The following is a 25,929-nucleotide window of genomic DNA, read 5'->3' as shown; positions in this document are numbered from 1 at the left end:
TTTGTGATGAGAACTTACGTAGTATTTGATGAATCTTTGATTTTAATATCGTTTCCTACAAAGGGAGGCCACGATAGATTGTCCTACCTAAACTTGGAATCATCATAGGAAAATTTCTTCTCATTCTGACCAAAATTAAAACTCCTGTTTTGCCAAAGAAAAAAATTAAAAATCTTGTCCCCATCAAGCCACCTTTTCTCATCAATGTAAGTTGCCATGGCTAAGGATAATATGATAGATCACCTCCCATTTCCTTTGCTCCCTGCTTAGTATGGTTCTGATTATCTGATCTGGGAAGACGGGTGCTTTGTAAATGGGGATCTTTGTGGTTAAACATGGTTGCTATATATATGTTCACGCAGGAAATAGGGAAAACTATTTGAAGCAGGCTAGGTAATCTATTTAGTTAATGGAGTTCTAATCAACCTGTATGACTTCAATCACCTAAAAAACAGACTTAATTCAAAAGTTATGATTCATACCTCAAGATGGTTTCTATTTAACAGGAATGTTTTTACCAGATAAGTCGTGACTGTTCCACACACAGGGCCAATTAGACAAGCAAGGCTGAGTAGTCTCAGTGCCTGGCTGACATAATGAAGCCAGGAGAAAAGGTTCATGAGGCATTGGATATCTTCTGGGATAAGCCAGGTCTTTACAAAAGAATGGGTGGCCTGAAACAAGGTGTACCATACTGTGGGTACATGTCAGAAGAGTGGCATAGCAACTTTTAAATTAATTTGGGGGGAGCAGAAAGATGACAGAATGCAAAGAATCTTAGAGAAGAAGGATGACTTTTTATTTGTAATCGTTCAAAGAAAAATACGTAATTCTAGGAAATGAGCACGAAGGAAAGCCACAAGGACAAGTACATTATATATCCCAATAAGACAGTTGGAATGCTTTTTGCTGGACACAGCAAGCATTAGAAATCCACAGAACAAATGAAATATTCTGCCTGGAATAGCTAGTCGAAGAATCAAGGAGAGACACACTAGAATCTTGCCCAAAACCCAAATGTTAACTACACCGATTAAGAACACTGATTAAAACATTAAAACCTTCAACATACATGTACAGACTTGTTTAAAATCTCCAACATGATCACATTTCATTTCAGAAGAAATTTCTAAAAATGAGATTATTAGAAGAAATGATAATGTAAAATGGATATGAGATATCGAGCTTCTTGATTTTAGTAGAAAATAAAGCTGAAAATGGCATAACACCATGGTTTGTTTGTTTTTTAGACTGGACAGTAATAAACTGAAAGCAGTGATAAGTAAAATTTTGTGACAAGAGAATCTAAACTGAAAAGGTTTCCAAAAAAAAAAAGAGAAACACTAAAAGCACAATTACAAATAATTCTAATGAGGAAAAATAGACAGCAGCAAAAGCTAATGTGATTACAGCATAGATGATTTGAAGAAACTTTAACAGAAAAAAAAAATCCGACCTATAGGAGTCAGAGAAATGTTACCAGAAAGTGTACATAAAGGTAGTATGGAACTAACAGTACCAGGAAAAAAAGCTATGGAGAGATACAGAAACAAACAAACAAACAAACTGGGCATTAGACTAAAAGGGAAATTAGTAGTAAATCTCCATATATCTGTTATCTCTCATTCCAAAGTATAGAAGGCAGAACAATAGAGTTCAGTTTTAGAAAGCAAATTCTGATTCTGTTCCTTAGATGTTCCTTTTATATGGAGATTAGGAAAAAACATATTCTGCCAATAACTGCTAGGTATCCTGGCCGTTCCGACACTACCTATCTTCAGTGGTTGCTTAAGAATGAACAGTCCATAGCTACAGCACAGATGGCCAGATTCTCTGTAGCAGCACTGGGGATTCGTCGCAAATACGTGTCTTCTCCACCATAGCGATGTATATAACAATTGTGGCTAACCCTTTGCACTGCTTAGTCATTTCACTTTTAGCGTTGAACCCACAACGGACCACACAGTTTAGGGATTGCAACTATCGTATAGCCAGACCATGTATAATTGACACTGGATTTTATTATAGATTTTAGTTGTAATTATTTTATACTAAGTGTATATATACTGAGTGCTTTTATTTGTTCTGATCTAATACTGTAATAAAAAATTGATAGGAAGAATTGATAGGATCAGATGTTAGTTGGTTTTTTTTTTAACAATACTGTTCAGCCACAAAAGAGGGAGATTCTAAAGGTAGATAGATGAGATAATCTCATCAAATCCTCTCTGTTAGCTTGGGCCAGAATCAGTCTTAACGAGTCCCTATCAAGGATTCTGAAATACGCTCAACAGTACAACTGCAGAGTCTGTCAGAACAGCACTGAAGTCCAACTGAGTATCAAAAGGCAGAGAAATGCTGAATATGGAAGAGCACCTCATGAATAAAACGTGCGGCACCTGAGACTAGTTCAATGCACTCAGGAGGTTTGCAGCCACATTAGGCTTAAAGAGGACAAGTTACATTAGAGAATAATAGCTAGAGCTACAGCTTTAGTATGTTTTCTGGGAGCAATTAATGGCTGGAAGGAAATTTATGGGGCGTGCTGTCCTGCAGGCCTCCTAACTACACCAGTTCTTTATTGCCTGGTTCCAACTGCTTTCTTGCTTTTGACTTTGGAATTAATTTATTGACTATGCTTCTGTGTCTCCCTTTGATTGTGAGCAAATCTTTTGCAATTTGATTCCAGACTGTTCATTTTTGTTCTTGTTTCTCTGCTTACTTGGAAGACAATATGCAGCTTGAAAACCCTTACACTGATTTTACAGATAGCCCTTGTAGATAGCTTATCAACTGGGTTGATAAGCAAAGCAGTCACTGAGTAAAGTTGCAAGGGTGCTTATGATCTTCAGTTTTTCCTTTGCTTTAGTGACCTGTAAATCACACACGCAAAGATTGTTTGCACAGTTACTTTTTCAACACCCTTGTAACTATGAACGATTGGTAAACAAGGCAGTCAGTGAATGAGGATTACCTTATTTCTAAATCTGCTCTTATTTCATTTTTGCCTATAATGTCATACTATTCAACTGTAAATCAGAAAATAAACTACATGGCACATTACGGGAGAGAAGAATTCACATTTTCAAATAGAATAGAATTTTTAGAATAGAATAGAATTTTATTGGCCAAGTGTGATTGGACACACAAGGAATTTGTCTTGGTGCATATGCTCTCAGTATACATAAAAGAAAAGATACCTTCATCAAGGTACAACATTTACAACACAATTGATGATCAATATATCAATATAAATCATAAGGATTGCCAGCAACAAGTTATAGTCATACAGTCATAAGTGGAAAGAGATTGGGCCACCACTGGATTGATCATACTGGACAGTAGTTATGCTTGCTTAAATAGTTTGAAAAAGAGGCAACAATTTGCAAGAGAGACAACAGGATAGTTAGTCCTCAACTTACTGCCACAACTGAGCCCACAATTTCTGTTGCTAAGTAAGGTATTTGTAAAGTGAGTTTTGTCCCATTTTACAACCTTTCTTGCCACAGTTAAGTGATTCACTGCAGTTGTTAAGTTAGTACCATGGTTATTAAGTGAATCTGGCTTCTTCACTTACTTTATCAGGTTACAAAAGGTAATCACATGACCCTAGGATACTGCAGTCATCATTAATATGAGTCAGTTGCTAAGCATTTGAATTTTGATCATGTGACCATGGGGATGTTGCAATGGCTGTAGGTGTGAAAAGCTATCTTAAGTGTCTTTTTTCAGTGCTGGTGTAATTTCAAAAGGTCACTAAATAAACTATTGCAAGTTGAGGAGTACCTGTACATTCTTGGACTCTGGGTAAGGAATTTATAATGAACAAGATGTTGATAAATATTGTAATGTTTGTGTTTCAGGATTCATGAATAGAACTTCAGTAAGTTCACAAGACCAGGAAAAAATTCCTCTGTTATTTGTCTGATATAGTGTTCTTTCAAAAGATGAATGGCAAGTGCAAACCCAACATTAAGCTACTTTTTCCCTTTATAGAGATGAAGTAAAAAAGAAAAATCTTAACTTGAATTTTTGCCAGTCAGGCAAGCCATTACAGATTCCTGGAGGCAAACTGCCATACAGATAGTAATTCTGAACTTTCTTCTGATTGACATATTTGGCCTAATTTAGCTACCTGTGAGTAGATTCAGATAATTCTGATTTCTTAGAGAGAAATCTTTATGTTTTTCCGACCATAAATCATATAACATTTTACATATCAGCTAGACATTTTCTAGGACGAAGTTGGCTCATCTTGGGAGCATCTAGAATTCTGCAAATAAATTACTTTCTGCTTGTTGTGTCTGTAAATGTTAATTGTAATTTGGAGGAGTTGAAACCACTCATTCTTGCAACATTGGGTACCTACCATCATCATTTTCAGAAAGCGGGTTGGTATTAATAAAAGTAACTCCAGTAAGTGATGAATCCTGGAGTATCTCTGAACAGTCAACCTGAACCTTAGTACAATGTCACAAGTCTAGGCCAAATCCCCTTTGTGCAGACTGACAAATAACCTGTTAACAACGCCTCTATCTTGTCTGAACTCTAAATTTTTTTGTTTGACCTCATCCAGTTTATTATCGCATACCCATAGAATCAAAGCTGTTAAAAGGCTATTTAAGTTCTAGTTCAATCCATTATTCAGTGTGGGAACTCCAATTAATGTATCATCAAGTATGACCATTAAGCTTCTTTTCTGAATTTACCGAAGGAAAAGGAACTCAATGACGCTCTGGTTAATTAGTTACATTGTCAAATTGTTTTTATTGTAACGATTAAAAAAATTAGTAGGATGTGAACAAAATATTTTCTAATATACTTAATCCTTTTCAAAAGGAACACTGATGTCAAATTGAGCAGATAAGCTAAAGAGGGTTATATAACAGAAAGAGGTATTTTTAAGTAATGACAACTTCTAATTTCATACGCTAACTCTCTTTAATATATTAACTTACTGGTCTTTTTAACATCTATTAGAATTAATTAAATTTAGGATTATTAGAATAGGGTTGTGAAAATCAGGGTGACCACTAAATGGCAAGGAAGAGAAAAATTGCTGCCATCTACCGGTAATGGTTTTCTAAATTTTTCACCCAAGGTCTGGTAATTCTAAATTAACTAAATTGGTTTCAAAAATATTATTGGAGCGTGTCTATATGTTGCAAAACAAACCAAAATACTTGGAAGGGAATTCATGGAAAAGGAGATGAATCAATGAACAGAGAAAGGGCCTAATGATTAATTAAATGATTAAACAGTCAATAAAATAAGTTCATTACTAGCTCAGTTCAGGTAGCTAAGACTATATAGAAAATATTGTCATACAAACACAAAGGTTGGGACACAAAGTAATTTAAGGTATCTTTTCTGCCATCAACTTTTTTCCATAACATATTTTAGGGATATTAAATCTGGCTAATGCCCAATAGTGTGTCTATATGTCCAATCTGAAATATTAGCTGCGTAATATTTGAGGAATATACACCTAACAACCAAGCTATCACTGGCTTGATTCAAGACCAGTTAGGCTGTATAAAAAATAATTGACTTAATCAATGCAGTACAGTAATTCAAGTATTGAATTCTAAGAATATATCCCTCCTCGCTCAACTATTTTCTGTTTGACCAGTCAGTGGTATTTATGGTTCTCATGAAAATGAACAAAAGATCTATAGCCTCTCTACCACTGACTTTAAAAAAAGGGGATAGTTTATAACAAGTACCATATCATATGTCATTTGGAAACTATAGCTAAACAAGGTTTTTGCAATGTATTTGCAAATATGATAAGCTTTCTGAGGTTAAGTAAATATAATTAAAGTATTTAAAAAAAAAAAAGAATCAGTACTTCTAATTCAGGCAATGCATGTTCTCCACTGTTTAGAACTCCAGGGAATATAAAGTATAGGTATTTACATCTACGAATCAAGATTTCACATTACCTAGGATCTCCCTTGTGTTAAGAAGAATGATTGCTCATGCTTGTACTCTTTATGCAAAATCTGTAGAGGTTACAAGAAGTCAACAGGAATTGTAACAGGCTAAGTATAAGATTTTAACAATTTGGCTTCAAGTCTATCAAGGAAAGTTCTAATTCTACTGTTACACAAATGCAGATATTTACTCTGTTATATTTGGTATCAATTAATCTTTCAGCAAGTTCCTCCCTTGCTTTTCTTCTCCCTACACACAGATTTTCCTACTGAATGGAAACACCATTTGGTGATGGCATAGTGTGAAACTATCAATGTGCAAATGTACTAGTCTGCCAACATCTGACAGAAGCCCAACTTTTCCTGAGTGACATTGTGAACCTATTTACTAGAAGACATGATAAATTTACTATATTTATGGCTACCAAAGAACCAACATGCAAAAAGTGAAACTCTCTCATTGAATTACAAACTTGTGATTCAAGTTTGGAAAATATTGATAACTTTCAGTACCACACATCAAAATCAAGCTTCACCAGTACTCTGGGAATACATGAAACTGTTTATGATGCTTCCCTTTGTCAATATCTGGTGAGGTAGGTGCCACACCAATAGCCTGAAACATAACCTCTGCAATATTCATTCTTATGTTAATGAGATGAAAAAAATCCAACTTTTCTAAGCACGTTTGTAGGGTTGATTGATCCTCTGGGGTTCTCTAAGCATCTTTGTAGGGTTTACAATTCTCAAATTATCAACTTCCCATTATTCAATTTTATACAAAGTATTATTAGTACTATCACAGCAGGTGGCATCACCTCACTAGCTAATCTCTATTAAGTAAATCAGAATCAATACTACTTAAGAGGTTGGAGCCAGTGGTGGGTTGCTACCGGTTCACACTGGATTGGGCAAACCGGTAGTGGCGGGAGGCTCTGCCCACCCACCCGGACGCTTCTGCGCATGCACAGAAGCACCATGCACACAAGCAAACTGGTAGCATCAGGATTGTTGGAGCCCACCAAAAAACAGTAGGATTTTTTAAAAAAAAATTCCAGAAGGTTGCAACTTTCATATTGCTGCTCAAGAAAACAGTATAATACCCACCCTTCTTAACTTTACATATAATGGCCTTAGAGGTAAAAATTAGCCTTAATATCATCTCCATTCTCTGCATTAGATTCTGAAGCTTTTGAACTTAAAAGAGGCTTGCTAGGATCCATTAAATATCTTCCACAAAGCGGTAATACACAAAATGGTTTGTCTGGATTTGGGTCAGTGTGATGAGTGATCCCCACCATTGTGTTTTTGGATTACAGGTGAAACAGACATAGAATAAAGCAATCTGTCCAATAAGTTATGATATTTATAAACAAATGAACAAATAAATAAAATATCCCTATGCCACTGCATATCTGAGCACACCTATGAATGGTTAATTCACATATTTGAAAAGTAAATGTGATGAATGTATCTATAGATAATTCATCTGAGAACTGGAATTGATTTTGCTTTTTTTTTTTTAAAGAAAAAAAAGGTAAATTTGGATTTACTGATGTGTGGAATAGCATTTGGATATTCAAAGTAAGTATTTAAAAACTAAGTCCTGGTAAATGGCAGTAGCAAGACAAGGTACTCAAGAATACTCAATCAGAATAATAAAGGCCTGATTCATTTTGCTAAATGAACTAGAAAAGCAATGGAAGGTTACTTAATATAACATGCTTTACTGGGTCATGGGTAAAGCCACCATATTATGATACAGTGACCCAGAAACCTAACTCAGAGGGAGTTAGTTTGACCTAAAACCACACCAGAGCTGTTTGGAGAGAAAGCAACCCACTGCTACGATGGAACTATCCCCTTCCCAGAAAGCAATGAAATCTTAAGAGTGCTAAAATAAGGCTTTGCTAGGGATTACTACAGTGATGGGATTAAAATAATTTAACAACCGGTTCTCCTGGCCTGGCATGGCCAGGCCAGGAGCAGGACAGCACTCAGCTTCCTGCAGCACTCTGTCAGTCAAAACGGGGCACAGTGGGGCCGCGTGATGACATCCTGCACCCCGTTTTGGGCATAGGCCTCCAGCACCAACCTGGAAGCCAAAACGGGGCACAGGGAGCCATGCAATGTCCCCGTGCCCCATTTTGGACCTGGAAGGCCTCCTACACCTCCCTAGAAGCCAAAATGGGGCACGGGGGGGGCGCATGATGCCCCCCAGGCCCCATTTTGGGCCTGGATGGCCTCCTGCACCAACCTAGAAGTCAAAAGGGACCACGGGGGAGCTCCTGGGAGGTGCGGGGGGTGGCAGCTAGAGGTGGGATTAGCCAGTTTTCCCAACTGGGCAAAAAGTTAACCAGTTCACCCGAACTGGTACAAACTGGCTGAAGCCCACCTCTGGATAACTATCTGTATTTTATTTCCATTCCTGAAGGCCACACAGGAGAGGGGTGGGAAAGGAGGAGAAAGAATTGAGAGGCCTATTGGGCCCCAGGCTACTTCAAGTGGCATAAACTTCAATCAGGCCACTACAATAGTAACCTTAACAACTGTCGATAAGAAAGACCAAAAAAAAAATCTGGATAGTTGATGTGGAAGCACCTTGAAACAGCAGAACAGAAGAAAAAGAACTGAAGAAGATAACAAAATACAAAGTTCTGTAAACAGAAATAGAATGACTCTGGCAAAAGAAAGCAAAGGTAGTACCAATAGTAATAAGTATCTTGGGTGCAATGCCAAAACAACTGGAACACTACTTGAAGATCATCAGCATTGACAAATTCATTATCAGTCAATTGCAAAAGGGAGCCTTACCCAGAACAGCTTACATCCTGTGATGATACAGCTAACACCATCAAGCATAAACATCTGCCTATCCCAAGCACTTGGCAAGACTTGATAGGTGGATTAAAATGCCAAATGCAGTCTGAACATCTGGTTGACTGTGTAATGAACCATTAAAAAAAACCTAGGAGTGGGGCACTAGAAAGTGATATCATCCAAAGCATCCTTTGCAGCAGTTGGTAAGACAGAGAAAACAACTCCCCCCCCCCCACAAGTGGATCATCAGCACCATTAAACAGGAGAGAAGAAAAACTGGTAATTAATTATTTTACAGCCAATGTATCACTATATTCACAGACTGCATAAAGCTATAATGTGGTTTGCTTGGCTTTGGCTTTACCTTCTGTTCTGAATCTAGCTGCTGTAAAGTCATATAGAGCACTGCACACCAGAACAACTAGACACAAGAACAGTTTTTTCCCGAAGGCCATCACTCTGCTAAACAAATAATTCCCTCAACACTGTCAGACTATTTACTGAATCTGCACTACTATTAATCGTTTCATAGTTCCCATCACCAATCTCTTTCCACTTATGACTGTATGACTATAACTTGTTGCTGGCAATCCTTATGATTTATATTGCTATATTGATCATCAATTGTGTTGTAAATGTTGTACCTTGATGAACGTATCTTTTCTTTTATGTACACTGAGAGCATATGCACCAAGACAAATTCCTTGTGTGTCCAATCACACTTGGCCAATAAAAATTCTATTCTATTCTATTCTATTCTATACCTTATGGGTAAAGTTGTCTAAAAATTCATCAAATCATGTTAGTCAACACAGCCATCCCTGGTGCCAGGGTTCCAAGGAACATCCCCAACGAAAAAACTGACACCTGGGTTAATTTAAATGGAAAGCAAGTTTGGTGTAGTGGTTAAGGCATCAGGCTACAAACCAGGAGACAATGAATTATAGTCCCGCATGAAGTCAACTAGGTGACCATGGTCTAGTCACTTTCTCTCAGCTCAAGGAAAGAGGCAAACTACTTCTGAAAAACCTTGCCAACGAAACTGCAGGGACTTGTCCACAAATTGTACACGACTGAACAAAAGAAAAAAAAAATGGCAATAGACTGAAATGGGAGAAAATAAATCAGTGGGGAAAAAATGATTTCACATTATGCTGGAATCCTGATTGCAAGAAAATAAGCTTGGATCACTTTATATTAGCAATTCCAAATCTTGATGATTTGGATTATTTTACACTGTGGTGGAGTACTTGCAGATTATGTGATGTACTTTTTGATCTCACATAAAAAAATATATATTCTAACTACTCTCTTAATTCTGCAGTAGTTAATAATGAAAATGCAAGCTTTTACACCGAGTTATCCAAGTGTCTTCATCCCAAATATTTCCCAAAACTCCACCATGGACATTTGCAATGATTCATGCAATGTAAGCAGTAAAGAATCACAGGAAGCTACCTTATTGGTCGTCTGGTCCAATACAGATAAGTCCTTGACTTACGACCACAATCAAAACCAACAGATTTTATGACCTTTTTTGACAATCCAGCTTTCTCCATTGACTATACTTGTCAAAGGTTGGCTGGGAAGATCGCAAATGACAATGATCATGTTACCCCCTGGATGCTGCAACTGTTGTAAATTCATACCTGTTGCCAAGTGCCTGAATTTTGATCACGTGACCATGGGGATGCGGAGATGGTTGTAAGTGCGAGGACCAGTTTTTCATTGCTGCTGAAACTTTGAACACTCACTAAATAAATGGTTTTAAGTCAAGGACTATCTGTATTATGTAACATATACCTTCATAACAACTATTCAGGATTTCAGATTGTCTAGCCATACATAGAGTCTAGATTTAGATCCAAGATTTTTTGCATGTGAATCATGTTTCTACCATAGAGTTATTGTATACCCTTTTCCTTCTCCTAATCTTTTGTTACTGTTATGTCTTGTCCGCTCTCACCGCAGCCGGGGTCTGCTTATCTGCTCCCGAACACGGAGGAATGTATGCCTCCCGGTCCCAGTCCTGGCTCCATGCCCAGACAAGCTGCAGAGGAGGGGGCACCTCCCGGTCCCAGCCCTGGCTCCATGCCCAAGCAGGCTGCAGAGGAGGGAGCATCCCCCGGCCCCAGCCCTGGCTCCATGCCCAGGCAAACGGAGCAGCTAGACCCCTCCCCCTCCTCCACAGCATGTGAGCCTGAGGAAAGTTTACTTCCAACAGCTGATTGGAGTGACCCTTGCATCAGAAGATTGGATAAGCGGAGGCAACAGAAGGAAGGGAGGGGCAGGCCTTAATGAGTGCTGAGTCATGGAGCCACACCCCATGGCCTATATAAAGGATCTGCTTTCTGGCAGTCTCTGAGTCAGGCAAAGTCGAACTTATCTTGCTGAAGTCACTTTCTGGTCTCCTGCCTGCCCTGAGGACTTTGCTAGGACTTTGGGCAGAGCTGCAGAAGCAAGCCTGATTCGGATTTCCCTGACCCGGCCGTCAGCGGAGGAGTGGGACACGACAGTTACACATTCTTCAACAAGCTACAATTCCACAATCCCAAAGGTTCAAGAATGTCTTTCTTTTTATAAAAGGTTTCTGCCATATTTCTAAACATCCTGGCAGAAATTGTTTAATGAATGTCTCCCAAAGAGTTGTTCCATTGTGATGTATGACGTCTTCCTTTGCCTGCTGATCTTGAAGAAAGAAAGTCTCCTTAATTTAGTACTACGCCTGAAAATGTTCAGCAACAGTGCTGAAAAGTTGGTGTAGTATTTGGAAGTTCTCATAGAATCCTTAATTTAAATGAAGGTTTTATCTGCTATTCCAATTCAACCCAATTTAATCCAGCCACTACTATATATATGAGATTGATTTTATTTTAAATATCTGTAGTTAATCTTTTAAGTTAAAAATCCATTTAAGGCATCTTCCAATGTAGACATATATAACATATTAACTTTCAAATACCATGAAATCATACCAGCAACATACAAAAAAATCTTGCCTAGTGATCACATTATATATACACATACATACCGTACATACACACACACAACACACACACACAACACACATACACACACATATATAATTATTGAAAGTACCCACAAGGGCTAGTGATTAGAATATAAATGCATTGTTGGTTTTTTTACTTTATATCATAATGCCTTTATCCACTCCATTAAACTGACTCTCCTATGGGATATATGAGGCAGCGTTCCTGTTATCTCCAAAAACATTTTAGACACCAAAGTCAAAAAGATTTCGGTGTGTAAGCCAGTGCCAACCTCAAACATCATAGATCTTCATACACCAAGTCTACCCCTTATAGAGTTATGTAGAGTCTACTTGATTTTCCCAAACACCGCAAAAACAATCACACTGCCAGAGATCATCTCTGCATCTGGTGAGATTATTATTAATACGATAAAGCCAAGAATAAGTTATAAGAGATAGGATGTTTCGAACAACTTTCACTGGATAATAATGCTTAAGACTTACCTTGAAAACCAAGAAGTAAACGATATTATGGCTGACAGCTTGATTTGATTGCGGCAGGAAATAATTGTGATAAACAGAATAAATATAAAGGAATATTGCAAAGAAGTAATTTCTCTAAAATAGTTTTCAAAAGATCTGTTTATTATAAAGGGTTCCTGTCTCATAAAAACCTATGCAGCTCTGAAAAACATTAATGTATAACCATAACACAGCCAAGGAAATTGTTCTGTTTAAATTGGATTTAAAAAGAATGACCTAATTTTAGTCTATCACAAGAACATATGTGGTTTCTTTACAAAACAAAAGGCTACCAGACTTTCATGCTCCATCAAGTACTATGTCCAGATTGCAGTTCTTATTGGAAAAACATAATGAATGGGGTTTAAACATCTTAATTACTAGAAACAATTCCACATTTATTTTTAACATCAGTAATCAGCAATAAGTCTAGTTTAGTCAGCTATGCCCTTTCCTTCCACCCATTTGGATTGTGTTCTTCAAAATAAAGGAATGTCTGGAGTAAAGGAGTATATTCAGCAAAGTCAAACTAATAAAGTCTCAGCATTATTCTCCTGCAAGCTTTCCACCAAAGTTAGATTTTTTTCCCAAGTGGTCTGCGGTAGATCCAAATTGATGTTACAGATAGAACACACTGTTCAACCAGATACCTATCTATGCCCATGTACAGTAGATGCATGTAAGGTGCTGGAATATACTATTTGTAAGATTGTGCAATACAAAAAATTAGAACAAGTACCTAATGATTTTTCTATCTGCAAATTCTTACTTGCCTCAACATTAAACCTCTGACTTAATCCCAGTTTTAAATCCCTTTATTTTTCAGAATACATGCTATCTTCGGGAAAAGGCAACCTCATTAAAAACTTTCTATAAAAACTGAATAAAAGACTATATAAAAAGGTTTTCCTTGTTTCCCAAGAAACAAGACACCCTCAAGTCAACCAACTAACTGGTGACTGCATCCATTTTAGTTATGCTATTTTAAATCCTGATTTGCGTCCTGTGGCAAGAACTGTAAAACAAGCACTTATATATTCCAAAATGCTGGTATCTAGTAACAAGGTAAAATTCTTTTGAAGTTCATTATGCATCTAAGAGAGATCAACAGGAACTCTGAATCAAGATGTACTCATCCAATAAAAGTCATAAATAAATAATGTAAAAGAATAAATCATCTGTCTTGGGGGGGGGGGAAATCCACAGGTTTTTTTACAGCTATAGTTAACTCCAAAAGTCAGATCAGCTGTAAATTTTCTCAATTTGCCAAAGATGAAATATTTTAATTAAAAATATTATTCATGGAGAAAAAAAGAAAGTAAATACATGATGCTATTCTTTTCCGAATGAAACACAGGAGACTTTATCAGAAATAAAATGAGAGAGAATGAGAGAGAGAGAGAGAGAGAGAGATGGAGAGAGAGCAAAAGAGACAGAGAAAGAGACAAAGAGAGAGAAAAAGCAAGACAGAGAAAGCAAGAGGCAGAGACAGAGAGAGCAAAAGACAGAAACAGGAAAAGAGAGAAAGCAAGAGAAAGAAAGAAAGAGAAAGAGGAGGGGAGATGGATGGATGGATGTCTTTGTAGATAAATAAAATAAAGTAAATTGAAGCAAGAAATACGGAGTTTGGCCTCAAGTAGCTAAGTGTTAATCCTGCTGGCTGGAAAGCAAGTTCTTTAGAACAAGAACCATACAGTTCTCAGCACAGCCATTTAGACTTGTGATGAGGTTGCTGCGGCCACTTGTGACTGCCTCATCCTCAGCTCGGACTTACTCCGCGTTATCCCAGAAGAACATCATGGAAAGAAATAAAGAAAAACCGCTGCTGGCCATCGTTAATATTCTCCCGCCGTCAGGGAGGCGAGATCGAGTTAAGCTATTCAATGCAGGGGCAGCGCCCTGACGCCCTAACCTCGGGCTTTCCGAAATCCCTCTGCTCTCTTCCAATCAAATAAGCACTGCTGGCAGCTTTCGCCCTATTTACTCCCCCCCGTCCCTGAGTTGTTTGTTCCCAGCAGGCACACGGGGTAGCATGTTTTCCCCTTCACCGAAGGGTCACGTCTAGTACCACCTCCCGGTCCTCAGGAGGGCGAAAAAGAAAAAAAGGACGGGACCATAAAATACAGAATCCGCGAGTTTTCCTCCTGGCAGGGGTTGCAAGAGCACATAAGAGGGGAAGACGAAAGGGAGCACCGGCTCCGCAGGGATGGCTCCCGGTGGCCTCCCATCGACTTCCATTTAACAACGCCGGTACCTCCAGCTCGAGCCGCGCAAAGGGAGACGCGCGTGCGTGCTTGCCTGCCATTCCCACTTACCCACCCCCGTCCGTGCGCGGCGACCCTCCCCCCACACCACACACCCAAGAGAGCGAAGACTGCGTTTTTGCTCCAGCCCGCCCCCGTTGCTGAATTTCGCCGCCGCCTCCGCCCCCTTGACCGAAAGCCGATCGTGGGACCTCTCTCGTCAAGTGCCAGCCTCGGCGTTACTCGCTGAAAGTGAAAACAAAAAACAAAAAACAAAAAACGCAGAGGCGAACCAGCGGCAGTCTCAGTAGTAGTAGTAGTACCGGTAGCAGCAGCGGCGGTTTCTGTGGCAGGACTCACACCCCCACCCCCCGGCCATCAGCGCTAAAGAAGCTGGCGGCGCCGAGAGAATCGGCCAGCCAGGCGCGCAAAACCGCCCGCACTTCTCCTTTCTCCTCTTAGCCCGTCCTCCTTCAGGGGCTTCCCACCCGCCGCTCTGCCTGCTATGTTTCGCCGCTCTGCCCGGCTGCCTCTTTCCTACGCTCCTTCCTCTCAGCGGTTCAGTTCAGCGGTCTCCCCCTCTCCGCCCGTCCTCCCCACACCTGCTCAATCCCACCCAGCCTCAGGTCATGAAAGAGACGAGCGAAGGAAAGGGGGTGGGACTCACGCTGCGGAAGACGCCACCCGCGACGGCAGAAAAGGCCTGGGAAGAATGGAAGGAGGTTTTGCGCGCGCTCTCTTCTGTTGTCTGCAAATCCCCCCCCCACCTTCTTCCTCCCGGCCCTGCCAGTCTAGTCTGCAAAGCCCCCCCCTCCACCTTCCACTCCATGCTGCAAAACTCGTCAGCCCCCCAAACGCTGCAGAGCTCCACCCCGCGGCATATTGCAAAGCTCAACCTCACACTCTTCCCGCCACCCACCCCCCACGCCACTGCTCGCCACGCTCCGCACGGCAACCAGCGGAAAGCGAGTCAAATGCAGCTTTCCTTCCTCCTTCAGGTTAGGGAGGGACGGGGGGAAAACCTTCCACTCGGGTGGTTCGCGCCCTGTGGAAGCTCCTCCGCTCGCCGCCTGCGCGAGCGAAAACGCCGCGCCGAGCTGTTACATCTGACTCACCTCGCGCAGAGGGCTATTCTGTCCGGTTTCTGCGCGACTGTAGGTAGTTATTCAGTGATAAAGGGGTAAAATGCACTCTGCCCATGAACAGAGGGGCTGTTTTTATTCATTCGGAGAGTTTCCTACCCTTTCAATGTCCGCGTATGTCTCTGTGGGAACTAAACCTCCAGCTGTTCCGCTCACATCTTCAGCCTCATTTGCCACAACCTCCCCATTGATAAAATGTTCTCCCTCTCCTCCATTAAGCCCAGCAGAGGCTCAGCCCAATAACGCTGTTACTAATAACTCGGTTCTATGGAGTGTAACTATCTCCTTCCTCATGGCAAACTTGCAATGCCGTTGTCCCTGCTCTCTTTTAAGTACCCCAAACCTCACAGACCGCAAGGTGATCTGCAATACAAAATCCCTCTCCTCAAAAAAAAAGGGGAAAAAAACCAGCATCCCACATGGGTTAGCTTTGACCCTCCTCGGCTATACTGATTTTTCTGGCATACAACTACTATTCCCACTCCTAGAGTGTAGAAACCCTGGGGTAAGAGAATAAGCGTGCACAGCAGACGTCAAAAATACTCCTCTGGCTGGGTCCTTCTCCCTTCCCATTTCTCTTTATGGCAGGTGATGTGACGTGCGTGGGCGGGCAGGTCACTGGAGCAACTTTGGAAAGTATTCCTCCTTCCCCATTTTTAGGCAGGTGCCCCAGGGAAGGGCTTCAAGGTCGGTTTGGTGGCTGGCAGTGGCAGCAACAACAGCCGCCCACACTCCCCATTAAAAGTACTCTTTCCCCGTATCTCTTGTCTCTTTTCAGCTCAGTGGTTGACTGACAGAAAGCCTTTCAAAGGCCGCCCACGCACACGCTTGCACAGAGACATACACAGACATGTTTCTCTGAAAGGCAAGAGAGATTATTGGGAGGGGGGGAGAAACCTGAATGAAATATTGAAACAGCAGAAGTGCCCAGCAGCAAGGAAGAGCTTTGGGATTGCTGGGGCAGCGGAAGAAATCCACTGGCTGTCCAGAAACCAATAGGGCTTTTCTTTTATTCCTGAAGAAATCAAACGCCTCTGAAGCTGTACTTTTTTTTTTTGTTTTGTTCTGGGAAGAAACATGCATTGTGTTGTTGAGATAATCTAGCTATGTTGCTGCACTCAAGGACTGCAAAGCAAGAATGTCTACAGAAAAGGTCAGGAGCACTTCCTCTACATACAATTACTGGGAGAATGATGCAAACATGCTTGTGTAAAGCTACAAAACTGATAGCCAACAACCAACCAGATTAAGGATTAACTCAGTTTTCCCCCTCATCACGTAAATGTTTTTTCAGTGGCATGTCAGTGTCTATGAATGGATAACTATGAACTATTAGCGAACTGTAAGAAGCGTTAATGAGAGGCATATGTACACATACACATAGACACATTGGGTAGGTAATATGAATAATTATAATCTTCAATGTAACTTAATTTAAAACATCTTTTACATTTCTACATAGCACTGAGCACACAAAAAATTCAAAATTCCTTACCAAATTTATTAAAAGAGTAATTGGGTAAATTACTTCTCTAGGGCAGAAGTTTGATCTCAAGACCCCTTGGCATTCTTAAAAAAAACTTGAGCATCTCAAAGAGCTTTAGTTTATGTGGATTATATCTATTGATATTTGCTGCATTAGAAATTAAAACTTAAGAAATTTTAAAATATTTATTCATTTGATTTTGCAGATTTCTTGAGTCTTGGGGACCCCCAAGTGATTTGAGAATCATTGCTCTAGAGAAAAATAAAATTATCCCAAATTTCTCAGCACTGGAACTTTTTCTATGTACTAAGTTGCTTCGTTGTTTTTTGCTTTACTTACTTCGTTATTTTTACTTTAAGTAAAAAGTTCATCAGCCACTTAGCAAAACATTTTCCCTTTTAACCGCTTCAAACACTGGTCAAAAGTAATTAGCAGATATGAAAAAATTAATAGAAAAAGAATGTATCTCCATAAATATTTCTAATGTATGTATTTTCCCACATTTTTAGCAAACAGTGCATCTATCTCTATCATTCTCCATACATTTGCTAATTTGTAACTACCAAAATAAGTTTTAAAATATTTAAAATGTAAGGTGTTTTATGGGTACCTACCTCGAGGATATAGAGAATGGCCTATAAATATTGATGTCTGTTAAATTGAGCTTGTTTCTGAATCAACAAGCACAGATTTATGCTGCAAAGTAAAAAGCATAGCTTGAATTATTATAAAACAAATTCATGTGTTCCTTCTTATCTGTTTGTGAGGAAAATATATTGCACTATAGTAAAACTAAAAATATACATACAACTGCAGCAGCAGTCCTAGCCACATGGCTGCAAGTTCTTTTTAGTGTTTTTTTTCAGGAATGCTCAAAACACCACATAAAGCTGCAAAGCCATGACAATTAAAGAAAATGGATAATCTGGAAAACTACAGACTCCTGTTTTGCTAATAAAAGTGTGGGGGGGTGTCTCACCAGTATACAATGTAAGCCTGATAAATTCAAAGCTTGGTCCCTGGCTAGAAAATACATAGGCAGGAAATGTATAGTTGCCAAAGTAATCCTTTCTATAGGAAGGCAGGTAAGGCAGGCAGGCAGGAAGGAAGGAAAGAAGGAAAGAAATATGCTTTATAGCTGCCCAGTGTCATTGTTGTGAGATTGGGAGCCATATAAATGGATTAAATAAATAAAGCGCAATATCATAAAGACAAAAAGATTTTGCGGACTAAAACTGATTTCCTCAGATAAGCTTGATATTGATTGAAATGTAGTCTGTGTATAGATACTAATCTGCACAGAGGGAAACAGCTTGTCACTTTTTAAAAACATCTCACAATTCTATGCAGTCTAATGTAGCAGGATAATAATTCAAAACGCTGGTATTTAGAATTGCTGCGGTGTTTGTGTTAGTATATTACTGAGCATTCCCGTAACAGGATGATTGGTTCAACTACTATTGGAAGGTTTCTTCTAACATTCAGCTCTGCCTTCCCGTTTTAAATACGTTACTTCATGTCCTGTACTCTTGAACAATGGAGAGCTGGTCTTCACTTTTTATGTAACATCATTACAGGTACTGGAGTGTTGCAATTATATCCCCTCTCAGACCGTCCTTCTCAAGGTTAAACACATTGCAAAATTTCTCTATAGGGCTTAGTTTTTAATCCCCAGGTCTTCATCATTGTTGTGACTCAGGTCCAAATAGGTAGTAGGAAACTCAGTCAGTGAAAAAACAAACAACTTTATTCAAACAGCTGAGAATTACTTCATTCTCAGCGTAGTTGTAATGTATCTTTAAAAGTTTTGGCGGGAGAATAGCACGTTGCTGATTGGTTGAAGCCTCCGGCTAAACTGTATATAAAGAGAGGTTTTTCCCAGCACTGGCTGCTGGGTTCACCATATAGTAAAGAGCTGTTGTCACTATCCTGGTCTCCTGCCTCGTTATTGCCCGAATCTAACACTGGCGCCGAAGGTGGGATCTCGAGGCTAAGAGCGCCAGGAAAAGAGCTGAACTCACCAGGAAGACGCGAACCCAGCAAACAAGGGGCGGAAAGCAGCGATGTCCGGCTACACACCGCCAGCGCCATTCGACCCAGCTAAGGAAAAATGGGGGTCATACATGGCTCGTTTCGAGTGTTTCCTCGAGGCGAACGAACTTCAAGGAGTTTCAGACAACAGGAAACGAGCGTATTTCCTGAGCCACTGCGGTCCAGAAGTTTTCGACACCGCAGAATCCCTGGCGGAGCCAACGCCGTACAGTCGGTACCGTGGCAAACTCTGCAGACTTTATTGAAAGCCCATTATGCACCAACGTCCAAGTATGTGCAATGGTTGAATTTGGGGCGCAGACAGCAAGAGGCGAGTCCATCAGCGCATACATGGCCGCCCTGAGGAAAGCCTCAAAACATTGCAGTACCGAGACTTGGATGAGGCATTGCTGGAGCAACTCATCCAGCGGGGTCAGGGACATCCGTTTGCGAGGCGGCTGCTGTCTAAACGCCTTGGGCGAAGCCAGGGCTCACGAGATGTCTACCCAAGCGGCGGAAACCCTACAAAGCCGCCGCACCAACGGCTGGTGCGAAATCAACCCGGTCCACAACGAGGAGATCCAGGCTGAGTCGGACGGTGAGGAAGAGGAAGGAGTCTTCCACACGGGAGGCGGAGATAGAAGACCAGGGTGACTGCGCAAGTTGCGGAGGGCAACACCAACGACAACAATGCAAATTTAAGGATGCGGTGTGTCGGCGGTGCGAAAGGAAGGGGCACATAGCACAGGCCTGTCGAGCACCCCAACCTTCCCGCCAAAAATTCAAACCGGCCAATCAGAGCGCGGGAACGGCGAAGCGGCCCGCGAGTGGTCAGTTCAAAAAAGGCGCGAAGTTGAATCAGACTGTCGTGAGAGTGGGTCACGCATCAACACGCCTAGAGAAAAAAATCTTTACAAAGGCAAAGATTGAGGGGGTGCCGTGCCGATTGGAGGTGGACACCGGCTCATCGATCACGATCATGTCCTGGGACAATCTCGTGAGAGCCTTACCCATCGCAAAGCGCAAGCTGCAACCACAGAAATTAAAGGTACAAGACTACCAAGGGAATCGCATCCCTGTTCGAGGGGTAATGTCCGTCCACGTCGAGTATGGACAATACAAGAAAACTCTGCCCATCACCATCGTCGATGGGACCCTGCCAAGCTTATTGGGTCTGGACTGGTTCCGAGCATTGGGCATGGGGGTGACTGGAATCTTCAGAAACGAAGTCGACCTCAAAGACGCACTCATGAAGGAGTTTGGGGACGTTTTCAAAGACTGCCTGGGCAAGTACAAGGGGACCCCTATCTCATTTAACTTAGACCCACAAGTCGCCCCTATCCGTTTAAAGGCTAGGAGGGTCCCGTTCGCCCTAAAGCCCAGGATTGACCGGGAACTGGACAAGCTAGTAAACCAGGGAATTCTAGTGCCAGTTGACCATGCTAAGTGGGAGACCCCTATAGTCACCCCAGTCAAACCGGACGGGTCGGTCCGGATTTGCGCTGACTACAAGGCAACGCTCAACAAAGCATTGCAAAAGAGTGCTTACCCCGTTCCGGTGGTACAGCACTTACTGCACTCATTGGGGCAAGGGCAAGTTTTTGCCAAGCTAGACTTGGCCCAAGCCTATCAACAGCTACCCGTAGATAGCAGCACAGCCGAAGCACAGACAATTGTGACTCACAGAGGGGCTTTTAAGTGCACCCGGTTACAGTTTGGGGTTAGTGTGGCTCCAGGGTTATTTCAGAACCTCATGGAGCGGCTATTGCAGGGACTACCAGGGGTGGTACCATACTTTGACGATGTACTGGTATCCGCTGAGAATCTAGAGGAATTAGGGGTAAGGTTGCGAAAAGTTTTGGGCATTTTCCGGTCTGCCGGTCTCAAAGTTAAACTGAACAAATGCCAGATCGGGGTTGAATCTGTGGAATTCCTGGGCTACCGAATAGACAGGAAGGATTCACCCCACTGAGAGCAAGGTACGGGCCATCAGGAAGGCCCCAGCCCCAAAGAACAAACCGGAGTTACAGGCATTCTTAGGTCTGGTCAACTTCTACGCGGTATTTTTAAAAAATAAGGCAACAATTGCCGAACCGCTGCATAAATTACTAGCAAAGACGGCTGCATGGTCTTGGGGAAAGGCGGAAGCTAGGGCATTCGAAGGGGTAAAGAATCTCCTATCGAGTGATAGCCTCCTTATCCAATACAATGGCACGCTGCCATTAGTGTTAAGCTGCGATGCATCTCCCTATGGGGTGGGGGCTGTGCTCAGCCACAGGTTACCAAATGGCACAGAAGCCCCTATTGCATATTACTCCCGAACCATGTCATCAACTGAAAGGAATTATAGCCAACTTGATAAGGAAGCCTTGGCTATAGTCTCCGGAGTAAAGAAATTCCATGAATATGTATTTGGTCGTGATTTTGAAATCATCACGGACCATAGACCTTTGCTAGGTCTGTTGGCAGGCGACCGCCCAACGCCCGTGGCACTTTCGCCCAGACTGACCCGATGGACTATCTTCCTGGCAGCGTATTCTTACAAATTACTACACCGGCCAGGAAGGAATTAGGGCATGCAGGCGCCTGAGCAGATGCCCGTTACCAGAGACTATCGAAGACCCCACTCCGGGATACCAGTTCTGCTAATTGACTCTTTGGACTCTGGCCCAGTCACATCCAAGGAGGTGGCTCGGGCTTCGTATAAGGACATTACAATAAGGACTGTAATTGGTTGGGTACAAGAGGTTGGCCGCTGCGCCGGGCGGCGTTTTAAAGAGTTTGTAAAAACGTGGGGAACTCTCAGCTCAAGGGGTGCCTGCTATGGGGGATCAGTGGTGATCCCGGAGAAATTGAGGAAAAAGGTATTGGATCTCCTTCACGAAGGCCACCCAGGGATCGTGAGAATGAAGGGTCTAGCGAGAAGCTATGTGTGGTGGCCCTTAATGGACTCGGAAATTGCTGAAAGGGTAGGGAAATGCCAGGCCTGCCAGGAATCCAGACCGCTACCCCCAACGGCCCCGATTCGGGAATGGGAGACCCCTATAGTCACCCCAGTCAAACCGGACGGGTCGGTCCGGTTGCGCTGACTACAAGGCAACGCTCAACAAAGCATTGCAAAGAGTGCTTACCCGTTCGGTGGTACAGCACTTACTGCACTCAATGGGGCAAGGGCAAGTTTTGCCAAGCTAGACTTGGCCCAAGCCTATCAACAGCTACCCGTAGATAGCAGCACAGCGAAGCACAGACAATTGTGACTCACAGAGGGCTTTTAAGTGCACCCGGTTACAGTTTGGGGTTAGTGTGGCTCCAGGGTTATTTCAGAACCTCATGGAGCGGCTATTGCAAGGACTACCAGGGGTGATACCATACTTCGACGATGTATTGGTATCCGCTGAGAACCTAGAGGAATTAGGGGTAAGGCTGCGAAAAGTTTTGGGCATTTTCCGGTCTGCCGGTCTAAAAGTTAAACTGAACAAATGCCATATCGGGGTTGAATCTGTGGAATTCCTGGGCTACCGAATAGACAGGGAAGGGATTCACCCCACTGAGAGCAAGGTACGGGCCATCAGGAAGGCCCCAGCCCCAAAGAACAAACCGGAGTTACAGGCATTCTTAGGTCTGGTCAACTTCTACGCGGTATTTTTAAAAAATAAGGCAACAATTGCCGAACCGCTGCATAAATTACTAGCAAAGACGGCTGCATGGTCTTGGGGAAAGGCGGAAGCTAGGGCATTCGAAGGGGTAAAGAATCTCCTATCGAGTAATAGCCTCCTTATCCAATACAATGGCACGCTGCCATTAGTGTTAAGCTGCGATGCATCTCCCTATGGGGTGGGGGCTGTGCTCAGCCACAGGTTACCAAATGGCACAGAAGCCCCTATTGCATATTACTCCCGAACCATGTCATCAACTGAAAGGAATTATAGCCAGCTTGATAAGGAAGCCTTGGCTATAGTCTCCGGAGTAAAGAAATTCCATGAATATGTATTTGGTCGTGATTTTGAAATCATCACGGACCATAGACCTTTGCTAGGTCTGTTGGCAGGCGACCGCCCAACGCCCGTGGCACTTTCGCCCAGACTGACCCGATGGACTATCTTCCTGGCAGCGTATTCTTACAAATTACTACACCGGCCAGGGAAGGAATTAGGGCATGCAGACGCCCTGAGCAGATGCCCGTTACCAGAGACTATCGAAGACCCCACTCCGGGGATACCAGTTCTGCTAATTGACTCTTTGGACTCTGGCCCAGTCACATCCAAGGAGGTGGCTCGGGCTTCGTACAAGGACATTACAATAAGGACTGTAATTGGTTGGGTACAACGAGGTTGGCCCGCTGCGGGCGGCGTTTTAAAGAGTTTGTAAAAACGTGGGAACTCTCAGCTCAAGGGGGGTGCCTGCTATGGGGGGATCGAGTGGTGATCCCGGAGAAATTGAGGAAAAAGGTATTGGATCTCCTTCACGAAGGCCACCCAGGGATCGTGAGGATGAAGGGTCTAGCGAGAAGCTATGTGTGGTGGCCCCAAATGGACTCGGAAATTGCTGAAAGGGTAGGGAAATGCCAGGCCTGCCAGGAATCCAGACCGCTACCCCCAACGGCCCCGATTCGGGAATGGGAGAGACCCCAGGGCCCTTGGTCTAGGATCCATATCGATTTTGCCGGTCCCTTTCACGGCCAAACCTTTCTGGTAGTAGTCGATGCCTACTCCAAATGGCTGGAAATCATTCTCATGAGATCCATGACAGCCGAGGCCGTGATTTCAGTCCTACGGCACCTATTCGTAACGCACGGGCTGCCCGACACGTTAGTCTCTGATAATGGCCCGCAATTCACGGCAACCCAGTTTGAAGGATATTTGGCAGAAGAGGGCATCCGGCATGTCCTCTCGGCGCCTTTCCACCCTGCGACGAATGGCCTTGCAGAACGTTCCGTTCGGAGCGCAAAAGAAGCATTGTCCAGAATCAGGCCAGGCGACTGGCAAACAAAAATCGATACCTTCCTGGCCGTCCAACACAGAACCCCCTGTGTCACAACTGGCAGAAGCCCGGCAGAGCTATTAATGGGTCGGAAGCTCAGGTGCCCACTAGACCGTTTAAACCCAAACTACACACCAGACGGTTACAAAGGGGTACAGGGTAAAACAAGAGGGATGGCAGTAGGCGACCTAGTGTGGGCACACAACTACAGCGAGGGTCCGACCTGGGTAACAGGAAAAATCCTAGAGATAACAGGACCAAAATCATATCTAGTAGAGATAGAGGATGGCGGGTATGGAAGCGCCACATAGACCAGATAAGGAAAGCATAACGGTAAATCAGAAACAGGCGAAACAGGCCCTGACTACCCAACGAATGAATCCACAACTGACTCAAACCCGTGGCAACGCGAGACTTATCTGAGTTCCAGAAGGTCCAGCGACACCAACCGGCCCATCCTGAAAACAGCGGGGCGACTCTACAAATAATCCAGGGCGGATGGCTAGAGGAGGAGCTGAGAGGAACAAACAGTCCCTCCGGTCAGCTCGACTCACTCCCAGAAAGTGAATTGCGCAGGTCCGAAAGAGTCAGGAGACGCCCAGTCTACCTGCGTGATTACGTAGAAAAATAAGATGCTAATTTTATGCAAATATTGGTAAAGTGTTTTCTGGGAGGGAAGGAGTGTAATGTATCTTTAAAAGTTTTGGCGGGAGAATAGCACGTTGCTGATTGGTTGAAGCCTCCGGCTAAACTGTATATAAAGAGAGGTTTTTCCCAGCACTGGCTGCTGGGTTCACCATATAGTAAAGAGCTGTTGTCACTATCCTGGTCTCCTGCCTCGTTATTGCCCGAATCTAACAGTAGTTCAACTAAATTAAAGCAAATTCCTCCCAACACAAATTCCTCAGTCCTATCACCAACCTTGGTCCAATTAGGCAAACTACCAAAGGCCTTTCTTAGCAAACGTTCAGAAGACACCGACACAAAAATAAATGCAAGAAGATGAAGCTATCAATGTTGTTTTCCAGCAAAGCCCAAACGCTGTTACTGGTCTTTTTTAAGCTCCTCCTGTTCCTCTGCCTCACTACTGTCAGGCTCTGGAGTCTGCACCTCATTCCCGATGGCCCTGGCCTCACCTCAGCCTCTGATGCACAGCCTTCATCTGGGCCTTCCCCAGCCTCCAGGACTGGCCCATGTTCTTCCTCAGCTTCATCGCTGTCCAATACCACACAGGCTGCTGGCAGACCACAGCAATCATTGATCTTCCTTAAATCTTTTCTCATCTATTGGAATTCTTAAATGCGGTACCTGCTCAGAAATGGACACAGGTCTTGATGTATGGATATAATAAAATGAAATATTATATAACTTATGATTTGAATTATTTTTGTTCTAAATCAGTTTACATCTTCTAAAACAGTCAGCACTGCCACTTCCATGGCTTAAGAATCATCCTTGAATAAGAAAAGGAAACAAGGTGATGAGGGTGACAAACTATTCTAAAAAGCACCTGAAGGCAGGACAAGAAACAATGGATGGAAACTATGGAGAGAAGCAACCCAGAACTAAGGAGAAAGAAAAATCAGTGGAATGACTTGCCTCCAGAAGTTGTGGGTGCCCCATCACTGGAGGCTTTCAAGAAGGGATTGTACAGTCATTTGTCTGAAATGGTATAGAGTAGACTCTTCTGCTCAAGCAGGAGGTTGGTATAGATGACCTCCAGAGTCCCTTCCAACTATGTTATTCTATATTTCTAATTTGCATCCTAACAAGTTAG

The 25,929-nt window shown here is 42.6% G+C and overlaps 1 protein-coding gene across 1 annotated transcript; it reads left to right on the top strand.

The window, feature by feature from the left end:
- The first annotated feature begins 596 nt into the window (after positions 1–596).
- Positions 597–25,615, top strand: LOC131187091 (uncharacterized protein K02A2.6-like). The gene is made up of 3 exons (XM_058161287.1): positions 597–700; positions 23,554–24,420; positions 25,573–25,615. The coding sequence occupies exons 1-3, from the start codon at positions 597–599 to the stop codon at positions 25,613–25,615; spliced, it is 1,014 nt and encodes a 337-aa protein (XP_058017270.1).
- Positions 25,616–25,929: the final 314 nt, after the last annotated feature.

This window comes from Ahaetulla prasina, chromosome 1, assembly GCF_028640845.1.
Source record: "Ahaetulla prasina isolate Xishuangbanna chromosome 1, ASM2864084v1, whole genome shotgun sequence".
Classification (NCBI taxonomy): Eukaryota; Metazoa; Chordata; class Lepidosauria; order Squamata; family Colubridae; genus Ahaetulla; species Ahaetulla prasina.
The sequence above is the reverse complement of the archived record's forward strand: the minus strand, read 5'-3'. Positions and strand labels throughout refer to the sequence as shown.